Source organism: Amphiprion ocellaris, chromosome 18 (genome assembly GCF_022539595.1).
Source record: "Amphiprion ocellaris isolate individual 3 ecotype Okinawa chromosome 18, ASM2253959v1, whole genome shotgun sequence".
NCBI classification, from domain to species: domain Eukaryota; kingdom Metazoa; phylum Chordata; class Actinopteri; family Pomacentridae; genus Amphiprion; species Amphiprion ocellaris.
In genome coordinates this window covers 24,892,237-24,917,855 of record NC_072783.1, presented here as the reverse complement: position 1 = coordinate 24,917,855, position 25,619 = coordinate 24,892,237, and the positions used below count along the sequence as shown (strand labels likewise).

General features: G+C 41.5%; 1 protein-coding gene and 1 non-coding gene across 2 annotated transcripts; both read left to right on the top strand.

Annotated features, from left to right (window-relative positions):
- The first annotated feature begins 7,731 nt into the window (after positions 1-7,731).
- On the top strand, positions 7,732-7,803 carry trnaq-cug (transfer RNA glutamine (anticodon CUG)). Its single transcript has one exon. It is a non-coding gene; the product is annotated as a tRNA-Gln (tRNA).
- A 4,047-nt stretch (positions 7,804-11,850) lies between these two features.
- Positions 11,851-17,075, top strand: metrn (meteorin, glial cell differentiation regulator). Its single transcript, XM_023291754.3, has 4 exons — positions 11,851-12,173; positions 12,969-13,402; positions 14,737-14,796; positions 15,396-17,075. Exons 1-4 carry the CDS (start codon positions 12,067-12,069, stop codon positions 15,707-15,709), a joined length of 915 nt encoding a protein of 304 aa, XP_023147522.2. The 5' UTR covers positions 11,851-12,066; the 3' UTR covers positions 15,710-17,075.
- The last annotated feature ends 8,544 nt before the right edge of the window (positions 17,076-25,619 follow it).

Below are 25,619 nucleotides of genomic sequence, written 5' to 3'. Positions count from 1 at the left end.
GGGTACAGACAGTCTAACAATGGACATGTAGTGCAATTGTACTACTTTTGTAGTCTGTGAGAGACCACCTGGAAGACTTTGCTGCATACATGTGAAGTAGGTCAGACCTACATATTCCATGCATAAACGCTGCTGCTTAGCATTTGCACTATTGTCATTATAACGCAGTCAGTACAGATTTTGGGCTGCATGGGGATGTGTGTTGAAGAGGCTGCATGGACTCTCCCAGACTAATGGTAAAGGTCCACAGGGACATTTTTGGATGTGGGTTATTTGTTGCACTACTGCCCAGCATTGGAAGCTTGATGGGTCTACAACCACATAGCTTCACACTAGAAGATTGACAGGTGCTCTCCAACAGGAAACCATTAAAAATTACAAACTTTGGCTGCACCTGATTGGGGTAATGCTTCATTCAGCAGCTGTTTGCTCCTAGATTTCAAACTGGATAAACATGGCAGCTCATTTGAAAACTCTCAGCTATATATTACAAAAGTGGGTGAAAAAATGGTGAAAAATAATCAATGTAGCTGTTGAATCTATCCACAGACCCGAAGTATGCAAGGGTCCATATGACATAGATTTCACCATGTCCCTAAATCCACAAGAGTCTGTGTGGAGCCCAAAAATAAAGGATTATGTATTCACAACCTAATCATGTATGAAACTGAATCGTTCAAACAGACACCTGCAGACTACAGAAGTAGTCTAAATGCAACATCTACCCGCCTGCGGTTGCAGGCTGCAGCTGTCTGTGTGCACATCTGCACCAGAGTTTAATCAAAACTTCAGACAGAGTTTCTGATCTTACCGGTGTTCATGGTAAGTTAACTAATTACTTGCTGAAACTTTCATTTTTGTGTACTTCAGTGATATATATGAGTGGTAACTTGTTGCATGAATCCAAATCTTTATTTTTTAACTTGTACTGCTCAAATTTCCAAAAGATTGATAGATTTTCTAAATAATTACATTATTATTATTTTAATTGTATATTTTTTTGGACAAACACATTCTTCTCAGATGACTGAATTAAGCAATATCCTCAACTTTAGGTTAGGAAATTCTGCCATTTGCAAAGCTTGATATTAACCACTTTTCAGGACCAGAATGGCTTATTGAGTGACCATGCTTGCTAGAAAATTGCGCTGTTGTATGCTGACAATGCCAAATTCATCCACTGATGCTTAGACGTCATTTTTAAATACTTAACAGCTGTTTTTCAATAATTCATTTTAATTAAAACTTCAGAGGAGACACTGAGGGAAAACCCTTATTTTCAATGGTAAACATAACAAACGCTTAAAATCAAACACCAATTAAAGAAGAATGCATGGATATATTAGATTAAAAAAAACTAAATTTAACAGCGCAACAAATCAATTTAACAACAAGAACACTTAAAAGATTTTCAATTCATGGATCCACAGCATCAAAAATATGAAAAGTCTTTTGCAACCACTTTAAGAACGTGGACTCTTCTTGGCTCTTAAAATTATGCATCTGTCTTGACCGTCAAAATATCGGCCCTTTGTATATTGGTCCATTGTATCCAAATAAGGGCATTCAAATGTGGATGTGCTCGAGAGCAGCAACATCTGTCTTCCTGTGGACATATGCAAAACACTCTACCTATTGTGAATTTTGGAGGGATCCTGGTTCTTGTTAAGCTTCCCTCCAAACCGATTCAGCCAATTAGAAGAAATGTGGGGGGTAGGCGAGCCGCAAACAAGACAGACAGCGGCGAACCCCAGTCTGACCCCCAGCTGGGCTCCAACAACGCTGCCTATCAAACCCACCCTGCCTGAAGCGTCACTACAGCACCGCTGGGCTGCTGATAACAATACGCCCATCTGGATTACAAATAGTGGGTTTGGGAGATGCTCTGTTAATTGCAGCTAATGAGAGTCATAAACGTGCAGTGAAAGGAGCTGAGGATGCTGTGTTCTAAAGGGCAGTAACGAAGGTGGGTTTTCCCTCCAAAAACAGACAAACCAAACCATTCGCAGACCTGATTTGGCAAATAACTGTCAGACAGTCATCACAAGATCCCCCACATACTACCCTGATCTAAAGAGGGGCTGTGGTATTCGTAGAGGAGCACGACAAATGCTCAATCTGGCTACAATCAAAAGCTGCGGTGCTGCCTGCAGACACTTTGTAGTCTAAATTTACCCCCAAACCTCATGAACCAGGAAACTTCCTGTGCATTTTGCGGTGGCTACGACGACTGTTTTTATTTTTTTCATCCTTGCCTGCTGCTTGCAATCAAGTGCAGACTGTCAAAAGTAAAAATCCTCCGAGTTAACAGTGGCAGCGTTGTGTGAAGAACCACTTAAAAAGAGTCTGGCCTGTTTACCCTTGAGCTGAAACTATTCCCTTGTGTGCATTTGAACAGCGAGGAATGTGAGAATCAACGCGAAGGACATCAAGGTTGGCTGCAGTATTGACACTCTGCCTGTTTAAAGTCAGTCCCAGATCAATGACACTATCATTATCTATTTACTCTGAGATAACAGACTGGATCCAACCTCTTTGTCAAGGCAGAGATACAATAATTATCAGGATTTAAGGATAATCAATTTCATCAAAGCAACACTTTGGCAGGGTAACAAATCAGAGGAGCTGTGAGGTATCTGCCGCCACCATTACAATGTTTTCATTTACATTCTGTAAGAAATGAATGATATGCTGGAAGTCTGGTGCATGAAGAAAGGCAACAAACACAAACTGAAAGTCTGCAGATATTTTTAGAGATTGTGGAGGAAGTCAACTACTAGAAGTGTCTCTGATGTCTTAATCAGCAACTTCAAGACATACTGCAAATTTAGCATTAGCTCAGACCAGATTCTGACTCCATTAAAGAGCAGAAAACAGTGGTAGAAGAAGTGCTTCTTTGAAGTTCAAACCCACCAGCAGGTTCTGGGGTTCAGAGGGTTAAAGGATTGTTAATACTTGTACATTCATAGGTAATTCCCATGGTGGAGGTGGAAATAATTGCTTCATCAATTATTTACTATATATACTGTTTAGCTGTTTGATTTAAAATAATGCAGTCCCATTTAATAACTTGATCATGTGTTCTGGAGCGCATGAAAATTCTCATCTGCTGCTGTTCAATGTGCTTTCAAAACTGAAACATTCCCTCTTGAAATGAATTAACAAAAGATTTTAAGTAACATAGAAAGGTAACATTTAAGTACAAGGTCTTCAGAAGTGTCTCTACGTAAATGGACTTTCTTAAATTCAGCAAATAAGTTTAGTTACCACAGTTGCTATTAAGTATTTAGTTTTCTTTCATGTCCAAATCTCTATTTAGCACACTGTGGTTAGTGCACAAATATAGAGTCTGAACAGAAAAAAATGAAAAAGAAGAATACTGAAATTTCTTTTTTTTGTTTGTTTGTTTGGATAAATTGGACCTAAAACCTTTGAGAAGTTCCTGAATGTGGACACAATAGATAGAAAGGTCCATTTTAGACACATGCAGCTTCTTCCCTCCATTTTTCTAATGATAATGAAAAGTCCCCAGGGCATCCAGCTGTGACCTTTGACCCCCAACACTATAATTAGGTTATATCTGGAGCTGCTGAGTGGAAAAACAGAGAGAAAGAAGTAGACCAATAAAGAAAAGAACAAACATCTTAAAATCCTCTTCTTTAAAATAAATTTGTCACAAAAAGAGCCTTAAATAGACACAAACATGGATGACAATGACAAATGAAATACAAAATAAAAGTAGAATAAGCTAAAGCAAAACCACATGTGCATGTGAATTGCCAGAGAAAAAAAGTCCCAAAAATAGAAGAGTTTACGTTGGGTGAGAGTTTACTGCGGATGCTCGGTCACAGGAAATGTGATTTGCGTCTTTTTGAATAAATCATGAGATACTTCATGTGGATATAACAACAAGTGGGCAGGACATTCATGCAGAAGTTATGGGAGATCCTGATGGAGAGGATTAAAGCACACAAGAGTATTGTGACAGTGGAGCTAAGTGATCTATTACATGTTTAGGGAAGCATTAGAGAGCATTCTCAGGGCGTCTCTGTGCGTTTCCAGCTGCGTTTGCTATCAACCCTGTCTGACTGTGTTTATCTGCAGTAGGAGCCTCTTGTATTCACGTTCCCACCGGGCTTTACACTAACACTGTCACTCTCTCTCACACAAACACACTCTACAACCCAGATGAGAGGCACAATGAGAAATTTACTGTCATACAAACAAACACAAACACCATCAGGATCCTGAGAAAGTGCAATGAGAGAGCAGGTGTCAGTTTTCACATGCGGCTCTCATGGGGGCTCGGACGGTAAATATCAGCACAAGTTTGTTTCCGATCTCCCGGCGTCGGCGTTTCTCACAGCCTCTGGTTGCTGTTCGACTCTGACTGCGGACCGGGAGCTGCTCACCTGCATGGAGAGGTGGGAAAATGTCAACTTCACTGCTCTCACTGACTCATCACATGGGAGCCGTTTTGCAATAACACCACTAAAGTCTCACTAACAAATCTAGAATTTTGAACTTTACAGCCCTATAATAATAATAATGTAGATAATTATAGCTGTAACAGCAACAACTCCACATAATTTTTGTCCGTGTTGTGGCTTTTGCTGCTTTTCAGACAAAAATAGTTCAAGTATGCACTCCTCTTCTTCTTATATTCTGCATGATAAGTGGGATTTTCTCATTAGTGCGTCTCAGCCAATTTAAAAGCATTTCCCCAAAAACCTCAAACAAGCCAGGCACAACATAAGACTCAGCACAATCCTACGGCGAGAAGGGCATATTTTCTGCTTCCCTTGAACCTAAGCCGATTATCAGAGTATTCCGACAAGGTCTTAGATCTCATTACCAGCAGATAGATGACTCTGCGCAGAAAAACAAACAGCAGTGATTTCAGATCAACCAGATTAGCAACGAGGTGCCATGGGAAGCTGCAGAGGAGTCTGGGAACGAGGACATCTCAACTTCTCAGCTCCTATCAGGTCTTGCTTTGGTGTTTCAGCTGCATATTTTAAGTAGCTGCTACACCTGCAAACTGTAGACACCATCCACTGCCTGTATGATACAACAACAGTCATATGAGGGTTGTGTTACCTCCCTTTTGTGAACAGTAAAGTCCAAAGCTTTGGCTACAGGTTTGTGGTTTGAAATGTCTTTAAAAACTCAATGCAAACTGATCCACCGCTGTGTTTACTACACTAATGCACATCTGTCAGAATTTTATGATGGGGTGTCCCCAGCATGTAATAGGTGTCAGCATTACCCTGCAGACCTTAAACATATGTTCTGCCTTTGCCCATCTTTGCACAAATACTGGACAGAAGTTTCTGAGACAATTTCTCCTTGGCTTTCATCACTTTTCTGACCAAATGACTTACAGTGACAAAGTGGAAGTCACATGTGCCTCCCTCCCACACTCATTGGCTAAGAGATGTCCTGAAAAAATTTGACTTTCACTAAGCAGCTCTACTGAAAAAATCCTTAAGTTTTGGGGCTCATTCTTTCAGTTCATTAAGAAGACAACTATCCCCTCCATTCCGGACTGAAACCTCTTTGTTGGCCCGGAGTGGTGCTTATATTGTGCCGGTGCAGATCAGTTATTACAGTATTCGCTGATGATTTATAACTGACTTTAATGTACACTGACTGATGGGGTTGTTTTCTTTTGTTGTTTGTTTGCTTGCTTTCTGTGTTTTTATGCAAGAGGGTAAATGTTGTTTAGATGTAACAGTATTTCTCTTGTCACACTTCCTTTGCACTGTTTCATTTTTCTTGTATATTTGCATAGGTAACTATTTTTATTTGTATATACACTACTGTTAAAATGTTTGGGGTCACCCAGACAATTTTTCATGTGTTACGTTTCACCCCCTCTTGTCTCAGATGAACTAAATGAACCAAGGTTGTTTATGGGTGAAACTAACAAAAACTGCACAAACAGAAAACGTGGTTCTGTGGTCTAAAAGATGATATTGTTAAATACCACTATCCCCCACTAAATCTACCAAAGGTGGTAGAACAAACAAAACTAAAACTGCTTAAAGAAAAACATTCCCCAAAACAAAAGCAAGGAAGTGCTGGGTTCTGTGCACTGACACGACACAAAGACACTCAGGTTTCCAGGAGAAGGCCGACTGATGGTGTCGAACCTTCCAGGTCGCCTACCTACAACCAGCTGGGCAGTTGGGTGATCTCTCCTTATATCTCCGCCCAGCTGGTTGGCAAAAGCACACAGCTGAGCTCAATCTCACAGGTGCTTCAGATTGAGCCTGATCTGAGAGCCAGGATGTGAACGTTCCAAGTCCATAACACATGAAAGCTCACACTTTTATTCATGCGCTAACATAACTGCACAAGGGTTTTCTAATCATCAATTATCCTTTCAACACCATTAGCTAAAACAATGTAGCATTAGAACACAGAAGTGATGGTTGCTGGAAATGTTCCTCTGTACCTCTATGTAGATATTCCATTAAAAATCAGCTGTTTCCAGCTAGAATAGTCATTTACCACATTAACAATGTCTAGACTGTATTTCTGATTAATTTAATGTTATCTTCATTGAAAAAAAAGTTTTTCTTTCAAAAATAAGGACATTTCTAAGTGACCCCAAACTTTTGAATGCTAGTGTAGATGTACATTTGTATCCATGTGACACCACTGTTTTCTGTTTTGAAAAAAACTATAAAAGAAATACTAATTTAATTTTTTTTTTAAAAAGAAAGCTTTTGCACCAATGAAAGACCCTCTCTTTTTGAAAAGAGTGAGAACAAACCATGAGAGAAAGTTGAAAACAATGTCAAGGTCCCATAAATACCACTAACAGCACACTGTCAGTGCGTCCTCCCTGTGTTTGGACATGCCTCCACACAGAGCAACACTGTACGCCAAGCAAACAGACACAGGACTAACACATGCATGCAAACTCTCGTATGCACTGTTTGAGGACGTTCCCATTGGCGGGCCGGTGAGAATATAGCACAGAGGAGCTCTACGGGAATCTGGTTCAGTGGTTAAAGTGGACAAACAGGCAGTGTTTCATTGCAGTCAAGGATGGCTTTGTTCTGGACGCAGAACGGAAACGAGCAGGTCTGTTGGTTCACGTCCATACGCTGACCTTTAATAGGAGCTCTGACACGGTTTGATTGCAGCTCTGAGCGCTGACGTGTAATTTGTGGTTCTTTCCTGTGTGTACTCGAAAACACAAAGCTCCTGTGAGACAAACGTGTCGACACAGTGTAGATGATAACGCCACATGAGTGTTCAGGACATCTTGGACACACAGAGGAAGAGCTTCCGTTATAAACATGTCATGGAGGAAGCAGAATCATTCTCGTAACAGAAGGTGAATGTTTTGGTGTGCATGGGTTTTGGTGTATCAGCGCATAACGTCAGAACCTCACCAGAGTCTCAAGTTGTTGCCTGGCAACTAGTCCTAGACAAGGTATGGGCCTAAACCTCTCTGGTTGTTGATTGAAGCCATAAACATGTATTTCTGTGCATCAAAGGTTCATATTTAGAAACTGATTTTGAAGAAAAGAATCCCTTTTGCCTTAAAATGTCCCAAATGTAACACCATTGTTTCATCTAGAACTCTGTCCAACTCACAGCAGCTCGTGCACACCAGCTCACCTACAAGTCTGCTCAAACACTGTAAAACTAGTCTGCGTTGCACAAAGGCAAGTTGAAATGTTGGACTTCCATGGTGTGATGGCATCATGTAGTGGTTCCATGGTGTAATGGTTAGCACTCTGGACTCTGAATCCAGCAATCCGAGTTCAAATCTCGGTGGAACCTGCATTTCTGTAAAGGGGATGAATAAAGTCTGTCAGTCATGGTGCTGACTGTTTATTTTGCACATGATATGCCTTACAACAGGGGTGTCAAAGTCATTTTAATTTAGTCCAGTTTGGTCTCAAGTGGGCCGGACCAGTAAAATCATAGCAAAATGACCTATACATACCCACAACTCCAAATGTTTTCCTTTCCTTTTGTGCAAAAAAGGTCATTCTGAAAATGTTCACATTTAATGAACTATATTTTTTACAACACATTATGAACATTCTGAATTTTCTTCAGAAAAGTAAGTGCAATTTCAGCAACATTATGCCTCAGTTCATCTTTTCCACAATACAACTTACAAATCACAGTTTATCTACAAAGACACAAAACATTCAGTCACAGGTATCTGAGCTGAACGATGTAGTATTTTATTTTAAGGTTAAAACAACTTGTCAAGATCGAGAAAATATTAAAAAAATTTACAGTTTTAGAAATTTAAAATTTGCAGTTAATGTCTGCTCTGTCATTTTTACACTTTGCAAAGTCGTCCAGTGGGCCAGACTGGACTGTCTGACAGGAACTCCTGCCTTACAACATATTAAAACAACACTATATGCAAATGTTTTCAAGGCTAAACTTGATTTTCACTTCAGAGGGTTATTAAAAGGTCTGGTAGGGCGCCCCAGTAGCTACTGTAGTAGAGGCTGATTTGAGGCCAGGCACTTTGCTGCATGTCATATGTCCTCTCTTCCATTTGTAATTTTATTTCTCTTTTGCTCTCCGTTTATTTAAAAAAACAAGGTACTTGTAAACTGGTAAAAATCTAAGCTGCATTCGAAATTGCACAATCTTTCTTTTTACTTCATGTATGTAGTACAATTGCCCTCACAAAGTATTCTCGTGTGACATTGCAATGTATGTGACGTACATGTGCAGAGGATTGTGGGTTAGAATGGCCAGAATAGTATGCTGGCTTGTGGATGTAGTAGAACATCAAAGTACATGCTACATTTGACATACTGGAATACACATCTTGGGACATACTAAATCTTTTTCTGGCATAATATAATTCAGTAGTATGGATATTGGAAAAGAGTTCTCAGTTTTTTTATTTGCATAGCAGAACTGTTTTACCCTCAGACACAGACAGCCTGTAGAAAGCAACCAAGTGTATTTCCCAAAATGTCACACTGTCCCTTTAATTCGCTGAAAGCATTACTTTGAAAATGTTGTTATAAAACTACTCAAAACCACATTAAAACGGTATGCTTGAAGTATGAGATCCTTATGTGCACACAACCATGCCACATAAAAGCACCAAATACGATCCAGGCTGGATAAAAGTGCAGTTTCAGGTCATGCGAGGGTCACGTGGCATGTGTGCGCTTTTGTTTTAACGGACACATGCGTGAATACATGCACTACTACTACTGTTTGACAAAGTGTGTAAATCTGACTGTCCGTGTCTTAGCGCACTGTGCACACGTGGACACCGTGGCATCCTTGTGAAGTCCATAACTAAGTCCAATATATTCATTTCTCTTTGACCGAGTCACCCTCCTGTCGCTCGGCGCTTTAAACTCGGCTGCTTTGAAACGCCCTGCAGAAAACAAAGCTCCGTCCTGCTGCAGACAATAAAGCAGCTGGATTTCTGCACATGTGCCTTTGTGTCGGTCTGAGGCCTTGTCATAACTTCATCGCAGGGGCCGAGACATTCATCACGCACACACACACACACACACACACACACACACACACACAAGCGTGCAAGAAACACCCGCACACACGTACACCCAAAGTCAGTGACTCAGGGAGATGGATGGCAGCGTCAGCACAAAAGAATATTTGATTTGGTTATAAATACCACAACATGAAAGAGAAGCCCGGCGGGGGAAAGGCCAGAGGGCACAACAACCAGAGGAGGCCAAATCTTCAACGTCATCACCATCATACATGGCGTGTCTGAAAATCAGGTTAGCATTAGTGAACTGTGACCACTTCTTTATGCTTGTTTCTTTTCATTTCATATTGTATTTTGTTTCGTGCCACATGAGGCTAAATATACTTTTCTACAATTTCAGACGTCCTTGAAACGGGCAGACCACTATTTAATGTTGCAGAAAGAGGCAGATGTAAACTAGACTATGAATTAAAACCCATGAAAAGCTTCATTGTAAGGCAAACATAATTGATTAGAACTATGAAGGGACATTTTCCGTGCTTATTTAAGTTTCATAACCATGACTTGAAAACAAAATGCCTAAAAAACCGAGACATATTTGTTCTATCACAAAGAAGCAGGGATATTTATTGTGGTATATTTAGAGTCCTCTCTTCTCTCAGGAATGTATTTTGCCTGTTGTTTGACCTTCACAGGACTCAGATGTGTGCAGAGTCTGAAGAGGAAAGTCCCTCTGTGACTAGTTAACAAGCTTTTTCAGCTCACTAATTAACTAGTGAGACTTTCAGCTTGTTAATTGCGTCCAGAGGGCGACTGGTGCATCAAAAAGCTGGGATTTTAGCAACTTGTGCGGTGCTTGGGTTCACTAGTAAGGCTTCTGTTAGAACTTGTTGAGCAAAAGTGGTACTAGTTGGTAAAAAAAACAAAAAAAAACATAACCAGTAACAGTTTTTGTTTGCTTTGTCCAAAAAAAAATGACAAAGCAGTGCAATCTACTGTCCAACTAGCGCTACTAAAGATCTAACTGATGACTGATAGCAAAGATATGAAAGAAATACTCAGTTTTCCATACCAGCAAGCAGGAAATGTTTCTACTACATTGGCTAACATTACCTAAAAGTTCAAATACTGTTTTAAAGAAAACATTTTAATCTAATGTTCAAAGACTGTCTTTTTACCAACTAGTGACACTTTTGCCCAACTACTTCCAACAGAAGCCTTACTAGTGAACCAGAGCACTGGACTATTTGCCAAAATCCCAACTCGTCAGCTTTGTGATGCACTAGGGGCCCTCTGGACGCAATTAAGAAGCTGAAAGTCTCTGTAGTTAATTAGTGAGCTGAGGAAGGATTTTCCTCTTCAGACTCTGCACATATCTGAGTCCTGTGAAGGTCAAACAATAGGCAGAATACATTCCTGAGAGAAGAGAGGACTCTAAATATACCACAATAAATATCCCTGCTTCTTTGTGATAGAACAAATATGTCTCGTTTTTTTAAGCATTTTGTTTTCAAGTCTTAATATAATGTTCCTGTAAGGTTAAAAGTTAACAAAGACAGAACTTTTTAACATCCACACACTGTCAGATTGTGATCACAAAAGATTCTCAGACAAACATTCTAATAATGTTTTCAAGATGTGACAGACTAAATTTTTCTTATAAAATGTTCTAATGTGATAAAAATTAAGAAAGGTAGGACATTTTTAGTGCAATATTCTCATGATGTTTAGGGGATGTAGTCGAGGTAACACATTATAGAACGTTCTTCCATAAAACGTTCTCATAATATTTCATAACAAAGAAAGAATGTTCTCAATGCAACATTTGGCAAATGTTTCAAGAAAAATATTGACTTTGGAGAACTTCATCCTGCCTTTAAGAAAAAAACATTCTGGGAACTAAATTTAAAAAAAAACATTGCTAGAGCTTTCAGGAAACTTTCTCAGAATGTTTTTAGAAGTCACAGCTAATCTGAAAACCAATGCAGTTTGCACAAAAGTGATTTCAAAGCATGCACATACACTTTAAATCAACTCTGCAGAGCATATTCATCAATTCTGCAATTTAACTGGTGTAGAATAAAATGAAAAAAACATGTTAAACTTCATTTTTTATTCACAGGAGTGCCTTCATGTCTTAAACGTGTCTGAATGGGGGTCTTTAAACTGCAACACTTTCTGTAAACCCCCTCAGCTTGCAGGTTAATTTGTATTTTCTCTGCAGGCAGGTCCAACACAATGGTCCATCCCTGCATACAGTTATGATCCTGCGCTCAGACGTCCCTCCCCCTCCGCCGTGTGAGTGGTTTAAAGTTTCACTAGTCGGGCTCTGATTGGTCCGTGAAGTTTTTCTGAGGGGGAATAACTTAAGAGCTCTGAGTCTGTTTGACGCACAGCAGCTCTGAGAGCGACTTCAGCTGGATTCTCTGATCGATCACATCAGAGTGAGAGGAGGCAAAGTGATGGAGGCGATCAGAAGCAGAATATTAGTTTTATAGCGGAACTTTACGCACCAAGGTTTAGGACATCGCAGCTTTGGAATTATCATTTTTCTCATATACATATATATTTTTTAAACTTCTCACCCACTGTCGAAAATGCCTGGCTTTGGAGTTTGGATTAACGCAATTTGGATTTTACTTTTTGCCATTTTTGACGTGTCTCTGTCCAACTATTCCGAAGATCAGTGCAGCTGGAGAGGAAGGCAAGTAGTTTATAGTCTGTCATGTTTTGGTTTAGTGGGAAGATGATGCAGATTTGCCTCTCAGAGATGCTACAGGTGGAGAAAGAGAGAGTGGCTGCCTTCAGAGAGCGATGCGTCCTTGAATGCGACATGTTGAGACTAGCCATTAGGGCGCAATTAAAATGTTTGCGCCGCGCTGCTGGGATTGCGCCTCTGGGCTGTCTGCAGGAGGTATGGAGGGTCCAGACAGACAGGAGACTGAAGGATTAATTCAGCTGCATGGAGAAAACACACTGTGGATGCAGTCGCTGGAGGCTGTTTTGTTTCATTTTAGATGCATTGTTAAAAATAATATTATAACTATATTTGATTTTTAACTATTTGCTTAAAATGTGGCCCTAAAGATGTAATGATGGGCTCTTTGCGCATAGATTTGCCAGTAGGTGGCGCCTTCTCTGAGTTTGTTCATCTGCAAAAACTGTTTTTTTTAAAGCTGTCAAGATTTAAGAGTTATTTGTCACATGGTCATATATTATGTGCAATGACATGCAAAGTGTTCTCAAGGTTGTGCCATGACAATAAGACATTATGAAAAAGACAAATCTTGGGAAAAAAATGTATGGATAATCTGGGGGGAAAAGTTACAATTTCATGGGTGTCATTTTGTGTTTCCACTCGTTTCTGCTGAAAATGTTGGTTTTAGTTGCAGAAATCACATGTAACCCGGCTGGAGTGAAGTGCAGTTGTTGTAGGAAAGTTTCAGATTTGGCCCAAACTCTCTCTAACTTTGCTTCCTCTGTTCCTTCCCTCCCTCAGTGGTTTGTCCCAGCAGCAGGGCAGCGTGGAGCAGATCTCCCTCCACTGCTCCGAGGGCACCCTGGACTGGCTGTATCCCAAAGGAGCCCTGCGCCTCACCCTGTCGCCCCGCCTGCCCTCGGTGGCCGTGGGTCCCAGCGGCAGCAGCTCGGGCCTCATCACGGCCTGCGTCAAGCCCTCGGAGCAGTTCCACGGAGCCCAGCTCTACCTGGAGAGGGACGGCGTCCTGGAGCTGCTGGTGGGGGACCGGCTGGAGTCGTCTCCCCCGCCGAGGGTGCGCTGCTTCAGCCGGCTGCCCGGTGAGAGGGTGGCCCTGTTCCTGCAAGCGACGCCTCACCAGGACATCAGCAGGAGGATTGCAACCTTCCGCTATGAGCTGAGAGGGGACTGGACGGCTCGGTTGTCTCTGGACTCCAACCCAATCAGCAGTGAAGGTGAGTCAGTCAGACATGTTGGGTTATTGGTAAATTCCCACCAGTTGCTGAAAGTTCACAACTTTTATGTCACAGCCGCCTCTTTACCCCATAATTCAACCTCCTTCCTGTAAAGTTTGCAAGGTTTTAACCCACCCCTAATGATATAATACCCCATAAAATCCTCTCTGCCGATGATTCATAATTCAGAACAGGCCTCTGTGGGCTGCCTGGACTTTCCACGGCTCATGCAGAGTGCAGAGAGGAGGAAGTGGCCAAACTTTCCCCCAGAGGCGGGCTGGTTGTGGAGTAGCTGTGGAGAGGGGAGGAGGGGCACAAAAGCACAGTATGTGGGGGCTTTCTCCAGAGTCCAGAGCCCTTTGAATGGGTGCCGCATGAGTATTCTGGGATTACTGCCGTCTCCTAGGCGACAGGGAGGCCTCTGCCCAGCTGAGATGCTCCCCTCTTTTGTTGAGCTGCCTCTCTGTGGGGAGACTTGTCTGTAGGAGTTTACTCCCCCCTCCTCCCCTACATCTTTCTCTCTCTCCCACACACACACACACACACACACACACACACACACACACACACACACACACACTGATTAGGTTTTGGAAGGGGGTTTGCTGTGGACTAAGAGAGGAAGGAATCTCATTTATCAAGAGGTTTTCACTAAGGAGGAGAATGTGTGGGGTGGGCAAGAGAGGGGGCCTCCGAAGAACCACAAGGAGAACTTTAAAAAATGCCAAGGCTTTTTTTTTTTTCCAGCCACAGCTCAAGTCAGTGCAGACAGCCAGAACTATGCTACTGTGGGTTTAATCTTTTTTTCTTTTATGCATGCAAAAAGTAAGGTGCACTGGATTTTTTTTCCAGAAAATGTGCAGAAACTCGAAAAGTGAAACAGTATTTTCTCAGAAGTGGTTTTTCTTCAACCATCTTTGAAGTCCTCCCCCACTCCTTCTCCTCAGCCCCCGTCTCGGCTTTGATGAGGTGTGACTGTAGACACCCTGGAAGGCTTTAGGAGGGGGGGGGAGTTTCATTTGGCCTTTAAAATTGTCTGGCATTGGAGAGCCTCACACCTTAAAGCTCCTCCGGTCCTCCTCCGCCAACTGTAAAAGTAGCAGCTGTCTGTTAGAACGCAGTGGTTGGTCTCTCCTTTGTTGCTTGCTTTTGCACAGAATACAAGGTCTAAACTCACATTCCTGTGCATGTGATCTGGAAATGTGGTCTTTGATTTCCAGTGTATTAGCATATAGGTGTTTTTTCTTTCCTCCCAGCAGATTAGAGTCTTGTGTGAGGTCACCAACTGACTCTCCTTTCTTTCTTTCTTTCTTCCTTCCTTCTCGTCTCTCCAGATGCCTGCAGACCCTGCAACAACACCGAGATCCTGATGGCTGTTTGCACCAGCGACTTTGGTGAGTTTAAAGTTGCCAATCTGACGTGTAAAAACTACCAATCCAAGAGTAGAAATCAGCAAATCCACCCCCTCGAATTCACCCAAGATTAAGCCCGTCCAACAAATGCCAAGAAGTCCTTGAAGCGAAGCCGTAGAGTGCAATGATTTCTTGCCGGGATCTTGAAAATCGGTTGTGTCGAATTGGTTTAAAGGCAGGACATCCCTGTGCCTCCAGATCCACCTCTCTGAAAAGTGCAAAGGTTAAAGGTGAAACAGCAGATCTCTGCACAACCCCAACACACACTCACAGAAACCCCCTACTGGAGGCACTGTAGTGGACTAATCCTAACATCAACCCCCCAGAGAAGAAGCAGTGGACTAATCTGCAGGCCTCTGATTGAGCTGTAACAGCACTGAGGAAAAGTTCAGCTGGCAACAAAAGTTAGAAGGATTAGTGTGCAGGCCAGGGTCTCCTTGGGGTAGAGCACAAAGAAGCACAACTGAACTGTGCAAGATGAGAAAAATACAGCACAATTTTCTCCTTTGCCTTGACTTAAAGTAAAGGAATGTGTTGCAGAATACAATAGAAATTAACCTGAATGTTTGTTTTGTCCGCAGTGGTGCGAGGGAACATCCGCTCAGTGGATGAAGACGAGAACTTGCGGGCAGCGGTGATAAAGGTCAGCGCCACCCGAGTGTTTCGTCAGAAGTACGCCCTGTTCACCGGCAGCAGTCGCCTGAGCAGCCGAGGCGAGATCCGGACTCTGCTCCAGTGTGGCGTCAAACCGGGACCCGGCAGCTTCCTCTTCACCGGCCGAGTCCACTTCGGCGAGGCCTGGCTGGGCTGCGCTCCCCGATATAAGGACTTCCAGAGGGCCTACACGATAGCCAAAGCAGCCCAGCAGATACCCTGTGAACTGCCCGTAGACTGAGACAAAAACTCCGCAGCAAGCTTGTCTGTCAACCAGAATGGAAGCTGTGCTGAAAGTCGGGCCAAACTCAGCCCCGTTTCAGGCAGAAGCCTCGATGTGCACATGTTGGCACTGAATCACCAGTGGTCTTCTTGAAGGGCCGAGGAGTGAAATGGAATCCTTCCAACGCCATTTCAGTGCAATACGCAGTCGCCTGGTCCGGAAAAGACCCGGTGGTGTCCTGACATGAGGGGACGATTTCACAAACAGAGGCGCCACAAAGCTGGTAAAATTATCAAAAAGCTTTCCATTGGAGACACATTGAGTCAAGCCATTAATTCAGGCCAACTGAGAGTCATCAAAACTCAGGAAAATTCATGAAAAGTTCCTTAGAAAGCTTGTTGTCCTGTTGAGGACACACTTAAGGCAGGTGATGCTGTGGTCTAAGATTTCAAAATGTCTACCTTTCTTCCACAGACAATGCCGGGACATTGATGTTTAGCCTTCAGTGTTACTATTATCAAGGAGATTATATAAAATCCTCACTTAAGGAAACGTTCAAAACTATTTGCACTGATAAAGGTAAAGGGATTGATCTGGAAAAAGTGTGATGCTGCAAGCACTGAAAACCAAATAAAAAGCAACTATATGTAGCATAGTGGAGCGACTGAGAATTTAATATATGTACAGATGATGTGAGCACATACAGTAGGAATGCAAAGGTGAGGCTACGTGAGCAGCTTTCACACCTCGAGCCAGTGCTGAGAGCACTTTCATATTCTAGCCACTCGGAGATTTCGCTTCTGTAAGGACATACAGGCCTTTAAAGGTGCTGTATTCAGAGAATTTTTGAAAGATAAATATGTTTAATTTCTGTGGCATGAAATGTTTCTGCAAAATTCTAACTAATTGGAGTGAATTTAAATAAAAAGAATATTTAAAAGTGAGTTCAGATGCAGGGGTCTTGCCAAAGCAGTTACTAAGCTGGTTGTTGTTAAATCTGCTCTTTGTTGTCATATATTGATGAGAAATATAAAAAGATATTCAATTGTATATAATCAGTAATGTTCAAAAAGACAACAGCCTTTCATAATTAAAGTCCAGTGGGCTTATGCGACATAAAGGTGGATTGAAAAAAAGGTTTTGGTGGAAAAACATCCACTTGGACGAGGCTAGCTCAACAGAAAACACAAAATATACATTTAATGTATAAATTTCTGCTCTGTAAAGTGATCCATATCTAATGTGCACTATATCAGCAAGGAGAAGGGGTTCATACCAAATTACCATAATGTGCTGAATATGTCTTAAATGCGTACACTGCCATGTTGCTGTTTGTTTTGTGAATTTATGTTATCAATGTGAATGTAAATATGTTAATAAGAAATTATAGAAAGAAAAGAATGAAAAAAATACATTGTGTCAGTATTGTGGATTATTTTTATGTTTGTCTGTGTTATTAAAATATTCCCTACAAGAAAATGCACTGTTTCTGGATGTATTTATTTCTTCTTTTTATCTTCAAACAGATTCTTTCAGGCTTTCTAACCCAGCAAAGCAGTTTCATGCTCCATAATCCTCCTATCTAATGCATGAACTGTGTTTAGCCTACATTTACAGGGTTTCTTCCATGGTTAACTTTTTCTCAGACATAAGTCACTTCAAGTACTAATCAATCAGATTCCTGAAAGTGCAGAACAAATGCTATGCCTGAGAGAGCCTAAAAGGAGGAGAGATTTAAGGACTGTTTTAGGAGCCTGAGGGCGCTTGACAGGGAAGGAGGTAGAAAACAGCGGTTGGAATTCTGTTGTGCTCGGCCTCCCATTTTCAGGATTCAGGAAGCAATAAATTGCCATTAAGGGAGCGGTGTGGCAGACTGGACTGAGCCGAGGTGCCACACAGTCGCTCGCTTTATCCTGACCACGTGTGCACAAGGACACAATCAAACCCAAGTCTTTTCCGCTCTCCAGCCTTCGACCTTGATTTGGTCTATGGCATCATAGTTGGCTAGTTTCCACATATTTTCTTTATGTCAGGTAAATTCAAGGGTTAGGGTTATGCTTCCCATAATTATGTATAAAACACGATCTTTCTAATGTTTAGAATAAAACCCAAATTATGCCACAAGTAGCTTATGAAAACATATTGTATCATTTTAGTGTAAACTGCTGCAGTTACATAATGATCAGTAGGCTATAAATAGAATTTTTAGTGTTATATGCCAGCTACCTAGACAGTAGATTTGCTCTGATTATTATTTGTTGTTAATAGAGAATGTGATAATCTGACTTCAACACTCTGAATTACTCTAACACCAAATAATCATAGTACTTTTGTGGAAAGTAGAGTTATTGTACACCACAAAGAGCAGTCTACAACACACTGAGCAGGTCTCGAGGTCGACTGAAGTTGTCACAAAAAGCATCAACTTAAAATAAGATTCTTTAATCTGCCCAACATGCGTCATAGATCTCCCCAAAGTGCGATCATCACCTGATTCTCACCTCCTGTGCTGAGTTGTAATCGCCATATTGTGTCATCTTCACAGGCTTTTGTTTTCATGGTACACCTTGTGATCTGAATGTTGAGGCTGACAGAATGGCTCCTGGAGGACTCGCAGAATGTTTTCATCAAAGCTTCTTTTCAGACTTCACATGCTATCATCAGTGCAGTTAATTGTCATGGTTTTCACTCTCCTAAATAGTCACTGTCATGTTTTCCCTTCTATGGCTGTACATTTAAGCATACCTAATAAATGAAGATGAAAATAAGTGAAAATGGGTCAGCAACTCTTTAAATAATCCAGGAGAAGATACATTGTCGTTGTTGGAAATTAGAATCAAATGTACATTCATACCGGCCATTTTCACAGAAATTTCCAACAACGACAATATATTTATGCAACTGTATCTCTTCTCCTTGATTATTTAAAGAGTTGCTGACCCAAATTACAATTTAATGAAATTATTCTGAAAGAATAAAGAACAAATAGGATATACAAATCTCACTGTATATGATTATATCTGTGTAAATCATCATAAATAAGACTAATTCCAAGGCACACAGTTTGAAAACCACTGGTCTGGGTTTACTGCACTCACCCTGATATTTATGCGGAACATCGGTGAAGCACAGAAACAAAGTGGGATGACCTGACTTCACATTTAGATTCATTTTCCCCTGAAATAACTCGAAGAGGGTGCCTCACCGTATCCCACACCGTATCCGACGCTGAGAGGCTCGTCCACACCTTCATCTCCACCAGGCTGGACTACTGCAATGTCCTCCTCATTGGGATCCCGGCAAAAGTCTCCACAAGCTCCAACTGATTCAGAACAGCACTGCTAGGATCCTGCTCAGAGTCAGATAACAATAACATGAACATATCACCCCAGTACTCTGCACGCTTCACTGGCTTCCCATCACTGCCAGAATAAATTATAAGGTCGCTCTCATCACTCATCAATGCATTTGTGGAAATGCACAACAAACCTCAAAGAACTCTTCACTCAGCAAACCCCAACGTGGGACACACGCTCTGCAAAGCAAGACCTCCTCCACCCTCCCAGAACCAAACTCCGTACCAGAGATTGGGTCTTTTGCGCTGCTTCTGCACAGCGTCTTTTTAAAGAGGCTTTCAGCTTACTTTAAGGACTCCTTGTTAAAATTGTAATTTTAAGTGTTTGTACTGCTTCTTTTTACTGTGTGATTGTTCATATTGCTCGAAATGTGAAGTGCTTTATAAATAAAACATATTATTATGATTATTATTAGAAAATATTTCTGGGCTGGGATATGTTTTAAAGATCCTTCTGTGATGTATCACAGAAGACTGGCCACCCTTTCCTCATCACTCTTGACCCACAAAGCAGTAACATCCTTTGTTGTTTCTGACCCACAATCTTGCTACAAACATATACAGTCTTCTAACGTTCCGTCTTACTAATAGTGAGCATCACGGAAACACAAAGTTGAAAATACTCCCCACGAATGAACAATATGGCAAATCTGTTACCTGCCACGGCTGACATGTTCTGCTCCAACAGGCCAGGAGCTTCGTGGTAGATATAAATCAGACATGCCAACATTACTGAACCTCTGCGATAAATTCACCACCTGTTTCTCCTCCTTTCAAAAATTCTGCATCAACACGTACAGCGCACACCTCAGTAAAAGCCTCAGATTTACAGCGTACAGTAAATCCGTTTGAAAAAGAGCAGCTGGGGGAAGCAACACGGTGTTTGGGTTAAATGGAAAAGAATTACAAAAGCTCGACATGCTTCCCGCGTCTGCCCGCCGCTCTGTTGCTGCATCAGGAGCTTCATGTGAGGGAAGCTTCAACCTCCCCGGCCATTTACTGCCTCAGTGCCCCTTTAAAACATCCTGTGGTTGGGGGGTCCCGAGCTGCACACACACACACACATATATATGTATATACACACTCCTCTGCCGCCTCCCTTCCAGTCCATCTGAGGTTACTGCTGCTGGGCTGATAAGCCAAAACAAAGCACACTCAAATTATCTGCCCTCACCTAATACTTCATTTGACATTTCAACAAAGCTCGACTTCCTGCATTGTTGTCACTTCTTTGTGACCCCAGCGTGAACCCCTAAATAGGGAGCATTAATGTCAGTGCAGCCGCAATAACACAGCAGCACAGTTTGCTTCTCAATGTGTTAATAAAAGCTGAGATGGATGCACTGCACAATCAAAAATAACACCTTGTGAACAGAAAAATTATTTCATCAGGAGAAAATTTCATGAAAACCCTGAAGACCTGAATGAGTGAGTTTCATTTGTTCTGTGGTGACTCTGCAGAGTGTTGCAAAGACACAATAAACCCACCTCCCCCATCCTCTCTTTATTTTGTCCTTGTTTAGGCGAGGTTCAGACACGGCAAAGCAGGAAGCACTCAGGAAAGGAGAATCCAAAGCGGCTGGAGAGAGAGTTATTGGGTGTGGACTTGCATCGGCCCCTGGGGAAGTTGGAGGGAAGTGGTCGGAGACAAAAGCTCCAGAGATGAGAGTGCAGACAGGGGAAAGGTGCGCCTGGTTCCAGTACAGCACAACACCACCACCCAGTTCAGGTCCCGTGTTTCCATCAGAACCTCTTCCTCTTATCCAGCCGTGTAACAGCTCATAAATCAGAGGTAAAGAACCCTGATACAGACAAATGTCAGACAGGCCCAATCACTCTATTGCAGGTTTCTTCATGTGTAAAGGTTTTGATGATCACGCCACAAGATAAATCCTCAATATTACCTTTTAGAAAGGTGTCGTACAAAACAGACAGCGGTCATACATTAGCAAAACAGTGAAACAATTCTGCTAAAGTGGTGCAATTACTGTGCTTGAGTTGAATTTTGAGGTACTTTTACTTTTCAAACTAAGTCCATTTTCTGGTACTTCATACTTCCACTCCACAACAATTCACAGGCAAATATTGTACCTCTTACTCCACTAGACTTATCTGACAACTTTTTTTCTTTTTTTACAAGTTATGTTGCCTATTTGGATAGAAAACAATCTATGATGCATTATCGTTGGCGAGTCCTGCAATGACTCCTTATTATTAGCTTAAAGTTCCTCTCCAGTCATCTAAGAAAAATCATCTGTGTGTCAAAGTAACATATTTAGATGTATTTACATGAAAATAATCCCTTTGAACTTCAAAATGCCTGACATGTAACTCTACAGTGCTGCCTCCATTAGAATGTCCAGATCCATGAAGTCCCCGACTCTATCTCTAACCTCTCCTCCACCTCTCGCTGCAGCTCAGCACACCAGCTCACCTACAGCTCACTTCAAACACTGCAAAGCTACCCTCCACTTCACAATAGCAAGTGATAATACTGGAGCAAATCATACATGTTGGAACTAGAAACCTTTTCTGTGTTTTTGAGAATGTCATCAGTACGCTGCAGTTTCAAGCTGAAAATTCTCAGACATGGGATTGGCTGCTTATTTTGCTCATGATGTCTCTCCTAGCATATAAAAAACACCGTGTGGATGTGTTAACAAGCTAAGAAAAAATACGATTTTCACCAGGGGGAAATTTACAAAATACCCTGCAACATTAAAATGATGAACACATCAAAGCATCAATAATTATAATCCATTAGAATAATATTTGTTACCCTGAGATGGCCAGTTGTGTATAATGAGTCATTTTGTTTTTAGTGCTTCAAGTAAATTTTATCATAACACTGAAGTGAAAATGTAAATGCATGACATTAACTTGTCAAAGAGTATTTCTACACTGTGTATTGTGCTTTGTGGCCTCAGGAGTCATCAGCTGTAGTCAACTGTAATCATTTTTTACTTCACCACAACTAATAATTAAAGTCACTGTATATTTTTGATCCAGCAAATTTTGTCATATTTCCAGAAGACCTATAATGAATATGTGAAAGTACGAAAATGGAGAATTGTTTTTTTGTTTGTTTTTTATGGGTTAGGGGTTAGGGTTAGATGGTCTTTACAAGTGTATGGAAACTTTTGTTCATAACTGAAGGAACAGCAGTTAGCTTAGCTTGCCTCATTTTCTTATGCAAAGTATTAAGATCATCTCCCAGGTTTAAACTAATGTCTTTATCACTTGTCTTACTTTCTCTATCACTTTTTTGGCACTCAGTAGAGCTTCTCATGCTTATCCTTCATCTGGATCTTTCACCGCTGGCACTGTCTTTCCATGGGTTTGTCATGTAATCTTTCCCACAACTTGGTTCGCAGCTGCTGGCTGTTGTGTTCTTGCAGATCCAAAACAGTGGTTGCGATGCTCTGACACACACTCGACACAAATGTCAAATCTCCCTCTTTGTGTCAAACAGCACTTAAGGTTTTCTAAAATGTTCTTTGGCTGCTTTCTTTTTCCAGTGATTCACTCTTACGCTACTGAGTGGCAGGTGAGAAAGAGATTGGTGTCCAGGGCTTTGAAAGAAAAACACTTGCAGACGAGACATAACAGTTCATTCCACACAAGCTTGTGGCTGTATGTTGTATTATATCAATGCACACTGAGACAGGCTTTTGCTTTCACACTAATTTCTCAGTGTTTGTCCAGAAAATTTGCGCAAAAGCTCCAATTCATTTTGGAATTCATGAGAAAATTAAAGGCTAAGTTGATTGGCAATTTTGTTTCTGTACGATTACTGCATAAAGAAACAGCTGCACATTTCATTGTGCTTTATTTTCCACATAAATGATTTACCATACAGGTCTACCAGCCCACTGCAACCAAGCATGTGGTCTATCCAATTCTTCCAGTGACTCAGTGGTTGTGCATCGTACTGTCTCGCCAGCAGCTCAGCACCAGCTGACAGTGAAGCCCATGACCACACTTTGGCATCCAAGACTCCCAGCTGACAATTTTGTGTTCCCATAACACCCTGCAACAGCTGGAAGAGATGATTTCCAAAGGGAACATGCTAAGTTGCTCCGCGCTAATTCTCATCGTCGGGCCAGAAAAAATGCCATCCATTATCACACAATGCACTTCATGGCCTGCTCCTACTTTGATGGAAAAACTTTGTCAGTGCAACAGTTTGCAGTGACTCATGTTGGTCTTTCTGTAGTGGGCAATTTGCAAAAAAACTGATGCGCCTCTATTCACAGAGCAGAGTGACACTGGGGGAGAATAACACGGTCAGCTTTAAAGTAGAGTGGGCAGTTTGGGTGGGTTGAGAGGTCAAGACAGAATAGAGAACAAGTGCAGAGCGGTGCAAGAGCATGTTTATCTGGCCATGTTATCCCTCTGAAGTACTGAAGGGAGGAGAGCGAGGAGCCCCCTTTGTTCCTCAAGAGCCTGCAGATGGCTGTAATCCCTTCCAAAATGCACACTGAAAATCAATCAAGACAGGGTGGACATGGTGCCTGAGTGTGGAGGCGGGCAACACTTTTCTCAGGGAGGGGGTCCTGCAAAGAAACGCAAGTTGGGTCAGGCAAGCGTCTTTGGCGCTTTCCCGCCAAAAAAAGTATTGTAAGGAAAGATAGAGGGAATGAATTGCAACCCTCTCCAATAAAGGCCCGCTTGCTAACCCACTGTTTGAGCCGAACACAGCTGCCACCTCCTCACCGTATCCCGGGGCTGACATCGCCTGCAGGGGGTACAACCACAAAAACCTCCAAACACTGACATCATACTCTAATAATGCTACTTAAGAGGCATTCAGTGCTGCAGGATGAGGGGAAACCAGAGTCATTCAAAATTTAACCCAATGACTGTTTGATATGAGAATTTAGAGGGCAGGTAAACCCATATGCTGTGTATTAAATATAAAAGATGGACACACTGAAAATGAATGCCACCCATTGGTTTTTGGGCTAGCATCTTGAAGACATGAGTTTGAAATTTGGCCGTCGTCATATTGGTATTTTAAAATTGGACGTAATAAGTGGATCTGATTGAAAACCTAACAACACTCTACTCACCAATAAGATACCGAACTGTCAATCACAAGGTATCCCCATCATAAAACATAACCAGTTCTAGTGTCTGTTTTCCTCTAAATGGGACCATAATTTGCTTAACTGACATTATGCTGTATTCAAAAATTCTTGAAATTAGCAATTGAGACCATAAACCTGATTGGAAAATGTTTACTGAGGTATAGATCAAGTTAGAAATAGACTAATTTTCTCATAGACTTCTGAACTATCAGACTATTTTTTGCAATCACAGCAGTTGTCCCATGCTGGATATTAGAAAAAATGTAAGCTTAAGACATTTTACAGTCTAAGGTTAGGCCATTTTCAGACATGAGATATATAATATTTCTGGCTTCGCCAATCTAAAGGCATTCTGTCACTTCTTTGTTAATGTAGGACATACCCATCAGAGTGACAGAGAGATCCATGGCATGGTTTATTTGCCATGTAAAAAACACTGAAACCGGTTAAAGGAGCTACAAAAAAATGAAAAAATAAACTTAAACTAATCACAAAGTGCTCGATGTGAAGGACAAGATCTAACTGTGTATAATATTGTGTACTTTTCTTTACTTTAGACAGATGGGCTGTCACACACAGAGTCACTGTTAAAAGTAGCATAAATCATTTGTAACATAGCGGCTGCCCTCAGGTTAAGACCTGAGCTCCATCGCAGCTGTTGGGATATTTTTTATTCATTAGAAAAGTCTCATATTTCCATCCATCCATTATCTATACACTGCTTAATCCTCATTAGGGTCACAGTGGTGCTGGAGTCTATCCCAGCTGACTTTAGGTGAAGGCAAGGGACACCCTGGACAGGTCACCAGTCTATCACAGGGCCACATATACAGACAATCATACTCACATTCAATCAATCAATCCATCAATCAAAATTTATTTATAGAGCACTTTACAACACTCAAGGTGACCAAAGTGCTTTCCAGTTAAAATCAAACAGTAAAATTAGAAATAAAAGCAAATTAAAAGAAAGCAACAATAGAACACGTGTCAAGAAAATAAAATAAAATAAAATAAAATAAGATAAAATAAGAAAAAATGTCACCACATTACTGAGTATTAAAAGCCAGTCTGAAAAAATATGTTTTGAGTGGGGCTTTGAAAAAGCCAAAGTCGGTGATGGTGCGCATGTCAGCACCCACATGACCCTAATGAGGATTAAGCATTGTATAGATAATGGATGGATGGATGGATGGATGGATGGATGGATGGATGGATGGATGGATGGATGGATGTTTTTGGACTGGGGGAGGAAGCCGTAGTACCTGGAGAAAACCCACACATGCACAAGGAGAACATGCAAACTCCATGCAGAAAGATCCCGGGAAAGCCAGGATGCGAACCATGGATCTTCTAGCTGCAAGGCGAAAGTGCTAACCACCAAGTAGCAGTTGCATCTTTTACGGAAAACTGGCCAGGGTTATTATTCACATCTAAATACTGTCAGATTAAAAGTGTTTAAAAGGGATATTCAGGTATCGGT

Bases quoted from the DNA above. Each gene is read 5' to 3' on its own strand.
- metrn (XM_023291754.3), top strand. From the start codon at position 12,067: ATGCCTGGCTTTGGAGTTTGGATTAACGCAATTTGGATTTTACTTTTT. The intron at 13,403-14,736 runs GTGAGTCAGTCA...TCGTCTCTCCAG, and splicing joins CAACCCAATCAGCAGTGAAG to ATGCCTGCAGACCCTGCAAC. The intron at 14,797-15,395 runs GTGAGTTTAAAG...TTTTGTCCGCAG, and splicing joins TGTTTGCACCAGCGACTTTG to TGGTGCGAGGGAACATCCGC.